Source organism: Hippoglossus stenolepis, chromosome 18 (assembly GCF_022539355.2).
Source record: "Hippoglossus stenolepis isolate QCI-W04-F060 chromosome 18, HSTE1.2, whole genome shotgun sequence".
Taxonomy (NCBI): domain Eukaryota; kingdom Metazoa; phylum Chordata; class Actinopteri; order Pleuronectiformes; family Pleuronectidae; genus Hippoglossus; species Hippoglossus stenolepis.
In genome coordinates this window covers 2,919,272-2,932,685 of record NC_061500.1, presented here as the reverse complement: position 1 = coordinate 2,932,685, position 13,414 = coordinate 2,919,272, and the positions used below count along the sequence as shown (strand labels likewise).

Sequence of the window (13,414 nt, the reverse complement as noted above, 5' to 3'; positions counted from 1 at the left end):
TTCTATGAAACTGCAATTTAGAGACTTCTTGCTTAGTTTTAAATATTTCTCCGACAACCCTGCACCAGCTAACCCACTGTTTATTTTTTACTGACAGAAGAATGAGTGGAAACAAACGTCTTATTTAGTCGAGTTCTTTACGAGCCCATCATTTGGCTCCTGTCTCCGCCTCTCGCTCGACGCTCTGGCAGTAAAGTCCGTTCAGCCCTCACTTCTCCTGCCTCTCAATCCAGCCCTAAAACAGACCTTGGTCCTAACGGCCCCGCTCGTCATAAACAGTCTGGATACTCCCATCGTTCCTATCCCCCCCCCCCGATCCATCAGTAAGAACCACAGAGTGATTTGAGAGTCGAGGTTTGCGCTGCTCTCTCTTTGAGCGATGAAGTAAACGATGGAGCGTGTGATTGGGCGAATGACGTGAGTGAGAAATCAAACACAAACCGTGAGTGAAACAAAGGAAACAAACTGAGAGCGAACAGACGGAGGAGAGAAGAGATCAGTTAGGACTGTGGAGGGAAAAGATCAGCGATACATCACATTGATTTATCAACCTGTAACACACACACACACACACACACACACACAGACACACACACAGTTGTACTTCTGCGCTTGTGAGGACCGATTCCAGCTTAAATTATTAACGAACATCTAACTCTACCCTTGAAACTGCAGTGCAGGACTTTCAAGCTCTTTCAAAACAAGTTCAGCAAATTCTTTTTCCAGCCAACCAGTGTATAAATATATAAATATAAAGTTTTAAACCAGAAAAACCACCAGGGAAAGACGACTGGCAGTGAGGAGCCAAGACTGAAAATAAAAAATGGAGAATGCATCTCTACGTCCTCCGATGATCCAGAAATGAAGCCAAAGATATCTTGGATACGGGCGCAGCCATCTTGCACCGATGGCGTCATTTGGAGGACAAACTCAAATTAAGAGCAGTGTGGCTCCTCCTCATTCGAGATTTATACATGTTATACTGTTTATTACTCACTGGCCGAAGGAGACAGAAGTCTTTAACAGCTTTAACACTAACCCCCCCCCCCGAACGGCCTTCGATGAACGATCGGACTCGATGTCGACACTTTCCCAAACACGTCCTCGTCCCAGCAGATGCCCTCACTTTTCAAAATCTCATCTTCCCCACAAGATCTTCAATTACCAAACACGTTCGCTCTTTTTAACAAATGCCCTCAATTTCCCGGAGAGGTCTTAGATTTCCAGAAATGTTTTCCACTTTCTCACGAACGTCTTCATTTTTCTAAACTCTCCGTCCTCGCTCTGCAAATCCTCGTTCCCCGAAAAAAGTCTCCCCCCCCCTTCAAGGTCTCCAACTGGAATCAGTCCTCACAGAGACAGAAATACAACAGTGCACAGACGGCGAGGTCGACTGAGAACGTTCTTCATGTCCCGCCGTTGTTCTGATACACCCCCCCACCCCCACCCCCTCTCCCAGCCCCTCACCGGTTTGGAGGGGTTGCTCCCCCCGCCTCCCTGGGTGTCTCGGGGGAGGCGGGTGCGTGAGGAATGGGGGCTGCTGTCTTTGCTGACATGTGCTGACTCAGCTATGTCCACGCCACTGTCCTCACTGAGGGTCTGGCCGCTGTCTGACAGCTGAGACAGGGCGCCACCTGGGGGGGGGGAAGACATGACGTCAGGGAGTCTCAACCAACATGGACTGTTTTCTAAAGTCTCTCTGTATGTCAACACTTTGTCTACCTCCGCCCAGGAGCTGTGAGCTCTCTAGTTTCTTACTGGTTTAAGCTTTTTCTCAAATGGCACTGGCAGCTTTTAGGATTTGTAATTTAAAAAAAAGAAAAACAGCAGATTTGAAGATTTAATACAGGATTTAAAAGTTATTTCGATTTATCCATTTAGGGGTCATATGGTACAATGCTCTGGATAATTGAGCACATCAGTAAATACGTATTTGAGAGAGATTATAAATATGTTTTTATACTCAAACCTATAACTGAAACTGCTCGAATTTCCACATTTTGAGCAGGAACACTGAATCCCCTTGTTTTACAACCAAGAGATAAACTACAAATGTTTTTCGGAAGCAGAGATTCGTTCACAGACGATAAATGTTGAACGTCAATGGTTCTGTGTTCTCGTGGCCATGTTTTCAGCTCAGTCAGCATGTGCACTGATAGGAAGTAGCTCTGCCTCTGGTGCAGGAGCCGGTTGTCTGTCCTCGTAACGCTCCTGTAAACCGCTGAGTGACGAGGGACTCGCACCATCAATTCTGATGCTGGATTCGCGGGGAGGAAAAAAAATCGGCTCTTGGCCAAAATGTTCTCATGAAACACGTTTAGTTCTTTTCTGCACTAAATATATATATTAGAATTGTTAGGGTGTCAGCTTGGACTCTGGGAATTTATACCTAATGAACACATGAACTAATGATGTAATTATTAGCTGCAGAAACATGTGGGATTTGAACACGTGACCCTCCCGGGATCCACCTTCCTCACCTCGAGCTTGTGGCAGCGGCCGCACTTCGTTGACGTCGGGCTCTGCATTGGGCCTGTGAACCTCCACCGTGACAAACTGCTGTTTAGCGGCGGCGGAGGAGGCTTTGGACATGGACACGGGTTTGAGGGGCAGAGACGGGGGCGGATGGGGAGCAGGGAGCGGAGGTGGGGGTGGGGGAGAAGGGGAAGGGGCGGCGGGTTTGGTGCCTCTGTTGGGGGACTGCACCCGGGGAAAAGGGCCAATGTTGTGCCGGGCGACCATGGACAACTGAGCAGCCGCTATCTGCTCCTTCTTGGAAGGCAGCGAAGGATCTCGCTTTCTGACGGCCGCGTAATCCTGCGCCGGGTCCCTGGCGGGCTCCCGTTTGGGGCGTGGCGCGGGCGAGGCGGGGGCGTGTCCTGACTCTTTACTATGGCCGTGGGAGGGCGGGGCCGTGAAGTACAGGCCCGAGTGGGAGGATTCGGACGAGGGGCATTTGTTGAGCTGATCTCGTCTGCTCGGGTGCCTCTGCACCCCCGGGGGGGGCGGAGGCTTGAAGGAGGGGGGCGATTCTGCAGCGGTGGACTGAACATCATCCTGAAGTGAGAGGATATAGTCATCATCATTGATTAGGGGTTGTCACAATAAAGTGTAGCACAATATACTGCATTAGAGAACGTGACCGTGTGCATCAAGGGGCTGAAATCATGAAATCGTTTTGTTTGCATAACGAACAATTACATTCACACATTGACACAGTTTCTACAAGAAATGAGCTGCTCTGCAAAGATAAAACAATCCTTTCTGAGAGGGCTCGGTCACACGTAAGCGAATATCGGGGGTCAGAGTTCACGGAGGCTGAACTCCACGAGAAGCCAAGGCTGTGGATTCACTGCGGCCACAGGAAGCGAATGTTTTATTCGCCTCCTCGCTCTCACAGATTGAAAGTGAACACGAGGTGAAGGTTTCGCCGCTGAAACAATCGCGTACGTGTGACCGGGTCCTGATGGTTTGTTTTGATGCACTATGCATTATGCACATTTTAAATCAATGTTCAAACCCAGTTTTCATACAGTTTCCTCATCATTCTCACCCACACGACTGCATCACACACATATTGAACCACTCCACCAGTTTGAGTGATAATACCAGTTGAAACAGTTGAAAACCCTTTAAAACATCCGAACACCTGCTCGTTCACCTGAATCCTGCGTTTCCAGGTCAAAATGCAGGAAACTCAAAACCGAACAGTGGGATGAACAAACACTGAGACATGAGCGGAGACATAAAATGAGCATGAAAGAAACATTTTTACCAAAGGGAAAAAATAAGGTATGATTTGGGTGGCAGACTAAAAGCTTCCTCCGTGAACTTCCTCTCGCCTGCTGCTGCTCGGAATAAACAAATGAGATCTCTTGATGTCGCTTGTTGCTTTGGAAACCGGAGTCGCCCTGCGAACTATTGGATTTTTTTTGTAACCTACGGTGCAAAAGTGAGGTGGCATCTAATGATGTGCTCTCCTCTTCCCACAGAACAAAGAAACAGAAGAAGAAACCCTCTCTTCACTCTGCCTGGTGCAAACTCTACCTCAGGGTAAAATACAAATCCTGCAGGTTCTCCGTGTGTCCCTAGTACGTCTGTCTCGGATTTGTCTTTTTTAACATATTCCCCCCTCATCAATTCTCTCCCCCGTTGTCTTTATCCGGCCAAAGCAGCGGCCGGCCGAGCTCACCAGAGAGACGTCGGTCAGCAGAGTGTTCAGACTCTCCGGGGGATCCTTCCCATTAGTCTCTACCACGCTGTCGTTCTATAGGAGACGCAGGAGAGAGGAAGAGGAAGAGGAAGAGGAGGCGAAGTGAAGAGGGGGAGACGGCGAGGAAAGACAGAGGAGGGGGAGGAAGCAGAGAGATATTACAGTGAGCAGATGTTGCACACAGATGTGCGTTTATCCCAGAACAAATGCCAAATGAGATCTGGTTGATATTCTACGTCCACGTCAGATGAGAAAAGACGTCAATATCAGACTCAAAGTCCACAGGTAAGGCAAGCAAATACACAAAGACACACACAAACACACAAACACACACACTCGGCTATCAGGTCTTCAAAACACACATGCTGAGAAATCGATTCAGAATCATCAGCTCAGTTCAAAGCAGGATTTGGCAGCTCGGAGACGAGGTAATCTGAATTAAAATCTGTCGCTAAAGCAAAAACAAAAAAACAATCACTTCAGCTTAATTACCCCTCGTAGCTGCACGGGGAGCAATTACAGACAGTTTAGTTATCAGCAGAGTTCATCAAGTGTTTAACACGTGCACACGCCGCTCTGCACAGTGAGCAATCAGAGCGTGTGTGTGTGTGTGTGTGCACGTGCATGTGTGTGTGTGTGTGGGAGTATTACTCAAGTTTCAAGACAGTCACATTGTGGTGATTTGTCTTCACGATGGAGTCAAATAACAAGTCCCCATAATGTTAATAATTAAGTTTCAAGGTGTCGACATGTTAAGGTTTAAGTTAGTTAAGTAGAAACTATGGTTAAGGTAAGGGATAAGGTTTGGGTTTGTCTGTCCACAATTAATGGAAGTCCATGCAAACCCGTGTGTGTGTGTGTGTGTGTGTGTGTGTGTGTGTGTGTGTGTGTGTGTGTGTAAATAATATTTTTGAACATAAATGAACATAAATACTTTTTATTTATTTTATTTTACTAATTAAAAAAAAAAAAACACCCAGATTTTGGTCCATTTAACCAAAGTTAAGTAAACAAGGCTCTTTCTTGATTAAGCACAGTGCAGATAATCAGTCAGTAATAAAACTGGAGAGGAATAATAATAATAGAGTAAATGCAAATAAGCCTGAAATGTATTATTTTCCGGGCAACATTCTTGCAACAGCAGATGTTATATGCAGACGAGGCATTTTCAAGAAATATATTTAATTTCAAACAAGGTTTTCTGGATACAAATTGCTCGGGATAAAACGGCCCAGCTGCTGTTGTGAGTGTGATCTGTTCTCCCTGTGACTGTGATCTCACCCCCGACACAGTGGAACATCCAGATCTGCAGAGAAGGGACGAGTGCGAGAGGTCGCAGCAACACAACGAGTGTTTCTGAATTCTTAACACCTCAGACTGCGGAGTGACTCATCGCTTTCTGGAGAAGCACAACTGCTCCTTTCAATGTGAAAAATAAGAAAAATAAGAAGGAAGAAAAAAACAACAACACTCCAAACAAAGTCACGGCAAAAAACACAAACCAAGGACTGAGGTAGAGGGTGTGTGTGTGTGTGTGTGTGTGTGTGTGTGTGTGTGTGTGTGTGTGTGTGTGTGTACGTGTTACACAACTGCCCACAGTGAACAGCTCTTTGCTCTCGTGTGCAGGTTTGTGTTTGGAAAGCACTCAGCGATTCCTACCTCCATCATATCTATGAGCCAGAGCAGTCTTTCCTACAAAGGGGGAGACGAGGGGGAGTTTGGGGCGGGGTGTGTGAGGTGGAACAAAAACACAAACCCATCAAACATCAGCCGCCTTTTCAATCTGAACAGGAAGGCAGTGAAACGTAACGTGGTTCAGCCCGAGGAAGTCCACACGAAGAGAGAGAGAGATCTTTCCTGCAGCAGAATCTGCTATAACCCATGAAAACACACCACACTGGCCTCGTTCTCCTTCTCACAAACACACACACACACACACACACACACACACACACAGCCAAGGAGGGAAAGGACGAAAAAGCCAAGAAGTCGAGAGAAAAGGAACCAGAGCAGAAAACAGCAGCACTCAGGTAAACCCACCGACCGTTTTGCACCAGGTTAAACTGTTGCTTCACCTTCATGCACGTAAGAAAAACCTCAAACGATTGCAGAAGTGAGGAAAATGAATTTCAAACAGAGCGAGAGGTAAAGACAAGTGATGAGGAGTCACCGGTATGAATTAAAAGGCCGTACCCGTGCAGAGCTGAGGGTGGTGTTGGTCATGAAGCTGGCGGAGGACGAGTTCAGGGTGTCGGGGTACGACACCATGGACAGGGAGTCGGGCTGCAGGGCCGTCGCTCCGGCTTTGCCCTGCCGCGCCTTCAGGGCCTGGATCTCCCGGCGCAGCACCATCCCGTCGAAACACTCCAGGTCCTGCGGGGCGACCAGACCTCGCACCTCGGACAGCAGAGAGAACTGAGTGGGGGGAGAGACCTTTAACACCAGGGTGGAGTCGAGGTTTAAACTCTTTAGACTTTATTCTAAACTGACCAGGGCCGTAAACCTCTTTCTTCTTGATAAAATGTTGGTTTAATCCTTCACTTATCTCTATAAACAGATTCTTCATGTGAAGGTCAAGATTTAAATTGATCTGAATTCATATAAGATAAATAATGATAATATCATAGTATTATACAATTGTATTAGTTTAATCTCCCGTAACTTAACTATTTTTAATTATTTTGAATGACTTCTACAAGGCACTGGTTCTGCATTTACTCTGCATACACTTTATATTTATATATATTTATATTTATTATAACATATTTTATAGTAGAGTGTGTATTGTACTGGATATATACACTTATATTTTTTAGTCTTAACAGTCTATTGTTATATTCTCTCTACTCTACTATGTACTGTTGTACTTTTATCTTGGAGCAAGCCGGTACAATAATTTCCTCTGGGATTTGCAAAAGTCTTTTCTTATCTCATCGCTTCTTGGCCGTTGCCCCAGAGGCTAATGCGTCGATAGCTGATGGGCTCAGAGACGGATCCTTTATAAACCTGGATTAAATTGAACTTTCATCACGACCGAACTGACAAGTTACTGAGAAGTTTGAACTTAAATAACGTCCGAGACACTATCACTGCTTTTCAGAGTTCTCTATTTGAATCTCATTTTCCTCGATCATAACAGTTGTTCTTCAAAGAGGAGAAACGAGGCAGTTTAAACTTTACAACCTCATCATCAAACTCCTTTTGTGTGAGAAACAGTTTAACATATTTTTCTTTTCTCTTTAGAAGTGCGACAGTTAACAGAAGAAGTGGGGATGGTTCTATTTATGACCTTTTGTCATAAATCTGCAGAACCATGCGTTCTGTGTTTTATGGTGACTTGAAGAACAACTTTGGTTTGACTCATTAAACGGAGTAGGTTGGAAGGATCTAAATTTAAATGACACAAAATAAATTTAAATGATCCTGATCCAACTCTGATTTTAGATGAACTACTGCCGAACTAAACCAGGAACAGTAAATCCTGTTCGAGCCAGCTGTGATCCTGAGAAACTGGAAAATAAAAAGCTTTGGATTTATTGTCTTTTTATAAGGTGAACTACAGCAGACAGACCGAGAGACTTTCAGGCGGCTGAGGCGGAAGGAAAAACAAAACCCAACTGTGAGCAATCGACAGAAAGACTCGAGAATCATCAATTCAGAGCTCGAAGCAAATCACACGCACACAAACTGTACACACACAGATTCCTGCAAAGAAAAATCAATTCCCTCATCCTCCTTTTTCTGTCTCGGGCAAACTTCTTACTTTGGCGTGAGTGTTGAGGAGCTCGAACAACGCCATGACCAGCTGCTCGGCGCCGATGTGCCCGTCCCGGTACTCCTCCACGTAGTACACCATGGTCTGCCGCTCCACCTCCGTCAGCAGGTGGCGCGCCTGCTCCTCCAGCATGGCCCGGGACTGGTTCACCAGGCTGGACAGGGTCACCTGCGAGCCCGCCACGCCCTTATAAAACCCGGGCTGACGAAAGACGGGAGACCAGGACAGAAAAAAAGACAAGAGACGGAGACGTTAAGGGACTTTTACTGCTGATTCAGATTTCTTATTTACGAGGTTTCTTTTTAGGACGTGATGAAGAGAGGAATAACGTGAAGAGGTCGAGAGCAGGCGAGGGAGAGGAGCTGCAGCGGCGGTATAAGATGATGTTTTAGACGAGGGAAAGTGAGGATGATGGTGGGAAGGAGGGATTCAAAACGAGAAGAGGATGAAGAGGGGAATAAGAGATGGATAACAGGAGGAAGAGGAAGGTTCGCACATTTAATTTCCACATACAGGAGACAGCGGAACACGTTGTGATGGATATATACGAATAAAAGTTGACATTTGATTTGATTTGAAATATTCCATATTTACCAGAGCCTGTAAGATTTATCAGTCGGCCAATAACAACGTCCGATTTGACCTTTCGAATGCATATTTGTATCCGAATTTCTCATCTTTATTTTACAGAAAAAACGATGCGGAAAAGATGTGCATCTGTGTTCATATTTCAAACAAACATTCATTCTCTATATTAAAGTTCTATATAGTTGGTTGTACTTGTGTTTTCTTTTTATTGAGTTATTTCCGACTCCCGATCGAAACAGCAATTTGCTTTTGCCCGTAAGGTCCAAGATTAGTTGGCAAGGGGAACATCTGGACAGACACTAACTCAGGTGCAGAGGTGCAGTGTCCAGTTTGAGACAAGGCCCAGAGGTGGAGGGGGAGCCGGGGGCGGAGGGTGGAGGGTGGAGACAAAGGAAAGTGGACAGAAACACAACAGGATCATAAATTACGCCCACATGCAGTGAACCAAGCATCAGTCTTTTAATCCCAGGTGTATAAGTGATCGGGCTTCTTCCTGCTGCCGCACCTTCACCCGTCATCATTAGTGCCGAGCGGCGCCGACACCACATCGTGCAGCAGGAAAAAACAAACCGTTCACACATGTCGGAGGTTTTTGTTTCTTTGCCGAATCACACGAACGACTCTTCAGAAAGTGTCAATATCACTTCCTCTCTCCACATTTGATCCTTTCTCTTCCCTCGCTCCTCTCGTTTATCTGCTCGTTAGCACGCCGCTCGTCTCTAATTAACTCCTTAATCAAAGGCACCGCTTCAAAGTCACCGCTGCGGGGGCTCCGTGTCTGCCTGCGTTCACGAGAAGTGGAAACAGGAGGAAGAAAGAGGCCCCGGCGTCGTCTTCCTCACCCCCGCCTCCGCTCTTAGCCTTCACCTCGTCCTCAGCTCTTCGTCGTGGCCCTCGTCCGACTGCATTATCGACGGTAGTTGTTCCAGCTGTTAGATGCCCAAGGTGAACTGTGGTGCTACCCAGCTCGCATCCTAATCGCCCCAGTTCCTTCCAGGAGAGTTTCTCCGATGCATCCGTGTGGGGGGGGCACCGGGCACGTGAGCTGGTCGCTCTGTCTCTCGCTGTCATATTAGAGGGCAGATTGACACTTGAGGGAGTTAATGAAATCGGTCGTCACTCAACTGGAGAGGAACACCTGCAGCCTCCTGCTAATGAGGTCTGAAGACGAGCGGAGGCCGTTTCACTGTAGCACCAGGATTTTGCCGATTCCAGATGTTGAACTCGGCCAAAAGCTCGGAGTTCAGGAGTTCAGTTTTTCAAATACCAGATAAACTGATTGGCCCTTTTATCCCGGCCACCGACAAACAACAGCCACGGCCGTCGACATCCAATCGATAAAGAGCAAACCAGATAAAGCCGAATCAAAAAACCGGCCGCGTTCGGACCTGGAAATGTCACGAGCTCTATCTCTGCCACGGCTTGACTCGATTTAACCAAACAGAAGCTGAGATGAAGTTAAAAAGGCGTTTTTCCCAATAGATAGAAAGCTGTTCTCCCCTGTGTTGTGTTGACTTACACTTCCATTAGCCTCAGCTTTAACTCCTGGAACACACGGACCTGCTTCCCTCTGCTGCCCTGAGGGTCACACACACTGGTGCTGCTCCTTCAGTGAAGTCACATATTGTTCCTCACAACACCAGACGACAGTATTCCACCTTATTCTGAATAAGACACGATTTTAATTGTGATGTTTACACGAGTTGCTTCATGTGTTGACGTTTTCCTGTTTACATGTTTCAGAGCATAGACATAGATTATGGTTTTCCACTTGTTTACACTCAAACCCAGGTCACGTGTCGTCAAGCAGTTGGAAACCGTCGTATGTCGGATTGTATAATGTGATTACATTGATTATTTCTTATTCCAAATATGACCTTATTCGGGTTAAGGTCGTCAGAAAATGTTGTTTACACGCCAGCGTCTTATTCCGACTAGTCTTATTTTACAGCCTCATGTTTATTGTGCAAAGTGAAACATATTCTCCACGTATTTCTGCTTTGTGCCCTGTGCTACACTGATAATGATTCAGATAATGAGTCATCAACAAATGCTGAGGCACCTGAACAGACCGGTGCAACACTAATCACACAAAGTGCCCAGAGGGTCTTTGTGTGTTTGTTTCTAATCTTTCTCGCCAAAGTGAAGTTTCCCCTTTTTATTTCTCGCCTCCCTGCTCTCGGCCTGCGTTCGCAGCTTAAGCCCTTTTCTCAGAAAATATAAAAACAGGATTGTGGAAAAATCACAAGAGGAAAAAAGAAGCCGAACAAATGCTGTAAAAAATGGATTGAGGCACAGATTGGGTTTAACCTCACTGGGCAGATCTTGATATTGGGACCTGAGGAGGAACACATCTGTCGTGTTGTTCAGAACCACTGACTTACACATTCCAACCACAGACACATTCACTGCTCCACTGGCTCGGTGCACGATGACGCCGGCAGGTTACCTCAAACATTACGAGACACGACGCCGCTCGTCAAGGTGAAGAAACGAGAGCTCATCTCTGACAACAGAGGGATCAGGTGGTTCACTCACTTCTCCTTCTGCATAGAGGGAATAAATGTCAAGGACGCTGGCACATAAATTAAATATTTTAGATATTAATAATTCAATATTTCATTAACAAACACAAAAAGGACAACCTCTGCACAACATTTGATTTGCTACACAAAGTTTCGATGCGTGCAAACATATATTTCATCGCAATCCCTCATAGTGGTGAGTCAACTGATCCCAGACTAACAAAACCATCATGGCTGGAAACTGGAGTTACAGAGGAGGAGGAGGAACCAGGACGTTTACTGTGGCCCACTTTGGACCAAATTTAGTTTTCAAAATAAAATATGAACTGAAATGACAACATTGGAGTTTGAAGACTCAGGAAAGTCTGAACCAGACCAAACACTCATCTTGTTAAAGTGACAAAGCTGCTGCTGCTGCTGCTGCTGCTCGGGGGACGTGGACCAACGTCTCTTTAGACACTAAACTTTCACAGGCTTCATAAATCGTCATCACACTCACTGTCATAAATTTTTATAAAGTATTTATACTGCTCCTCAGCTCTCTGCAACAGCTGACGTGCTTTCTTCTCTTTGTTTACTCTGAAGGGTGTGTGTGTGTGTGTGTGTGTGTGTGTGTGTGTGTGTGTGTGTGTGTGTGTGTGTGTGTGTGTTTGCAGGGTTTGGACGGTTGCTGCAGTTTTATTGGTTCCATCAGTGTGCATCACTGCGGAGGAAGTGCAGCTCCAAAAGTTAAAGCTCTATAATCTTCCCACCATGATTGGTGAAAATCCCTCCGTGTGTGTACACAAACACACACACACACACACACAGCTATGACTGACACTCTGTATATTTTCTTTAACGCAGCCTCAACCTTTCGATGTAATGCAGGATGTTTTGGTTCTTTATTGCTCGTGCTGTTTAGTAAAACCTCTGGAAACATGTGTGCTAGCAGGTGGATTCTTGGTTGAAATGCCGAAGACTCTTTGAGAATCATGTTTGCTGGATATCTAAAAGGGATTTTCTTTGAATGTAGAACATCCTACGCTTCAGCTTGAAGTTTTCAGTCTGGTGCAGCAGCTGTTTTCTCCTTTTTGAAGGAGTTCATCTTTTAATTGCTTTCTGGTTTCACAAGGAGCATTTCAAGCATCCATGTGTGTGATTACTTCAAGTGCCCTCGTATGCAAACATGGATGTCATTGTTTCTCTTCCACTCTTTCCTTTCCTGTACCAAACCACATCCTTCCACCGAGTTCTGTAGTGATCCATCGGGTGCAGTCTGTGCATCATCTTGCCAACTGACCGACAAACTAACAACCACAGACATAACCTGCTTGACGGAGTTATAAATAAACCGTGTTTGTCAGACAGAAGCAATATTTACCTTTGTTATTGGCAGTAACACAATTTGTCGTCTCTCAAACGACATTCACTCGTTGTAGAGCACAATGGATGATTGGGAGTTACCGTGTGACCTTTGCTTCATTAATTAGCTTAGTGGTCCGGGTTTGGCCTTTGGGGCTGCAATTGCAGGATGGAGGGAGGGAGGAGGGGCGTGATTGTGTAATTGTGTAAGTGTGTGTGTGTGTGTGTGTGTGTGTGTGTGTGTGTGTGTGTGTGTGTGTGTGTGTGTGTGTCCACAGGCACCAGTCGGCCGAGAGGTGACAGGAGGATGCAGAAAATCACGAGATGAACACAAACCTCCGCTGCTTGTTTAAGCGGCACAGTCACATCGTTCAGAGAGAGATTAATATTTATGTCGAGGACGTGTTGACACAGTGTGAGGTTCCCGGTGTGTGTCCACTCTGTGCGTCTCATGTGGAGGAGCTGCAGGGACGTGAATTATCTCCCCCACTGTCGAGCCCTAAAGCCCTGCTGCTACATATCTGTCCAACTTAATGCCCTCGCTCTGCTTTTCTGTTGTGTCTGTGTGTGTGTCTCTCCCACACACACACACACACACACACACAGTATCATACAGTAGATGCACGTCGAACACAAGCACGATGCAGCAGACAATCCCCCCCCCGCTCGTCCTTTAGATGTCCTGGCTCGTTCTGAGCTTGCACATTTCTTTATTTCCTCCACCTTGGTTTCTGAGAGATCTCTTCTGATAAAGCTGCTCCGGTGTTGAGCGATGGCTGCAACAAAACAGGGTTACGTCTTTTTATTATAAACAGCATCTAAAAAAAATCGGTATTCCATCGCATGCAGTGCCAAAGGGGTTGAGGTCGGACGAGGCCGATTTCTTTCCCCTACAGTGAGATAACTTTAGCTGCGTGCCAGTTCAGAGGCGGTCTGGTCAACGTAAGCATTTTCTGCGATTTACGTCAG

The 13,414-nt window shown here is 46.0% G+C and overlaps 1 protein-coding gene across 3 annotated transcripts in view; it reads right to left on the bottom strand.

Moving 5' to 3' along the window:
• Positions 1-13,414, bottom strand: part of whrna (whirlin a) — an 89,338-nt gene that overhangs the window by 8,914 nt on the left and 67,010 nt on the right. For 2 of the 3 annotated variants that reach the window (XM_035141469.2, XM_035141470.2), the window contains exons 6-10: positions 7,977-8,189; positions 6,407-6,628; positions 4,193-4,267; positions 2,481-3,057; positions 1,468-1,634 (exon numbers count right to left, since the gene is read on the bottom strand). In XM_035141469.2, the coding sequence (XP_034997360.2) occupies positions 1,468-1,634; positions 2,481-3,057; positions 4,193-4,267; positions 6,407-6,628; positions 7,977-8,189 (1,254 nt within the window). The remainder of the gene's footprint in view (positions 1-1,467; positions 1,635-2,480; positions 3,058-4,192; positions 4,268-6,406; positions 6,629-7,976; positions 8,190-13,414) is intronic. The other variant, XM_035141471.2, reaches the window with a different exon arrangement.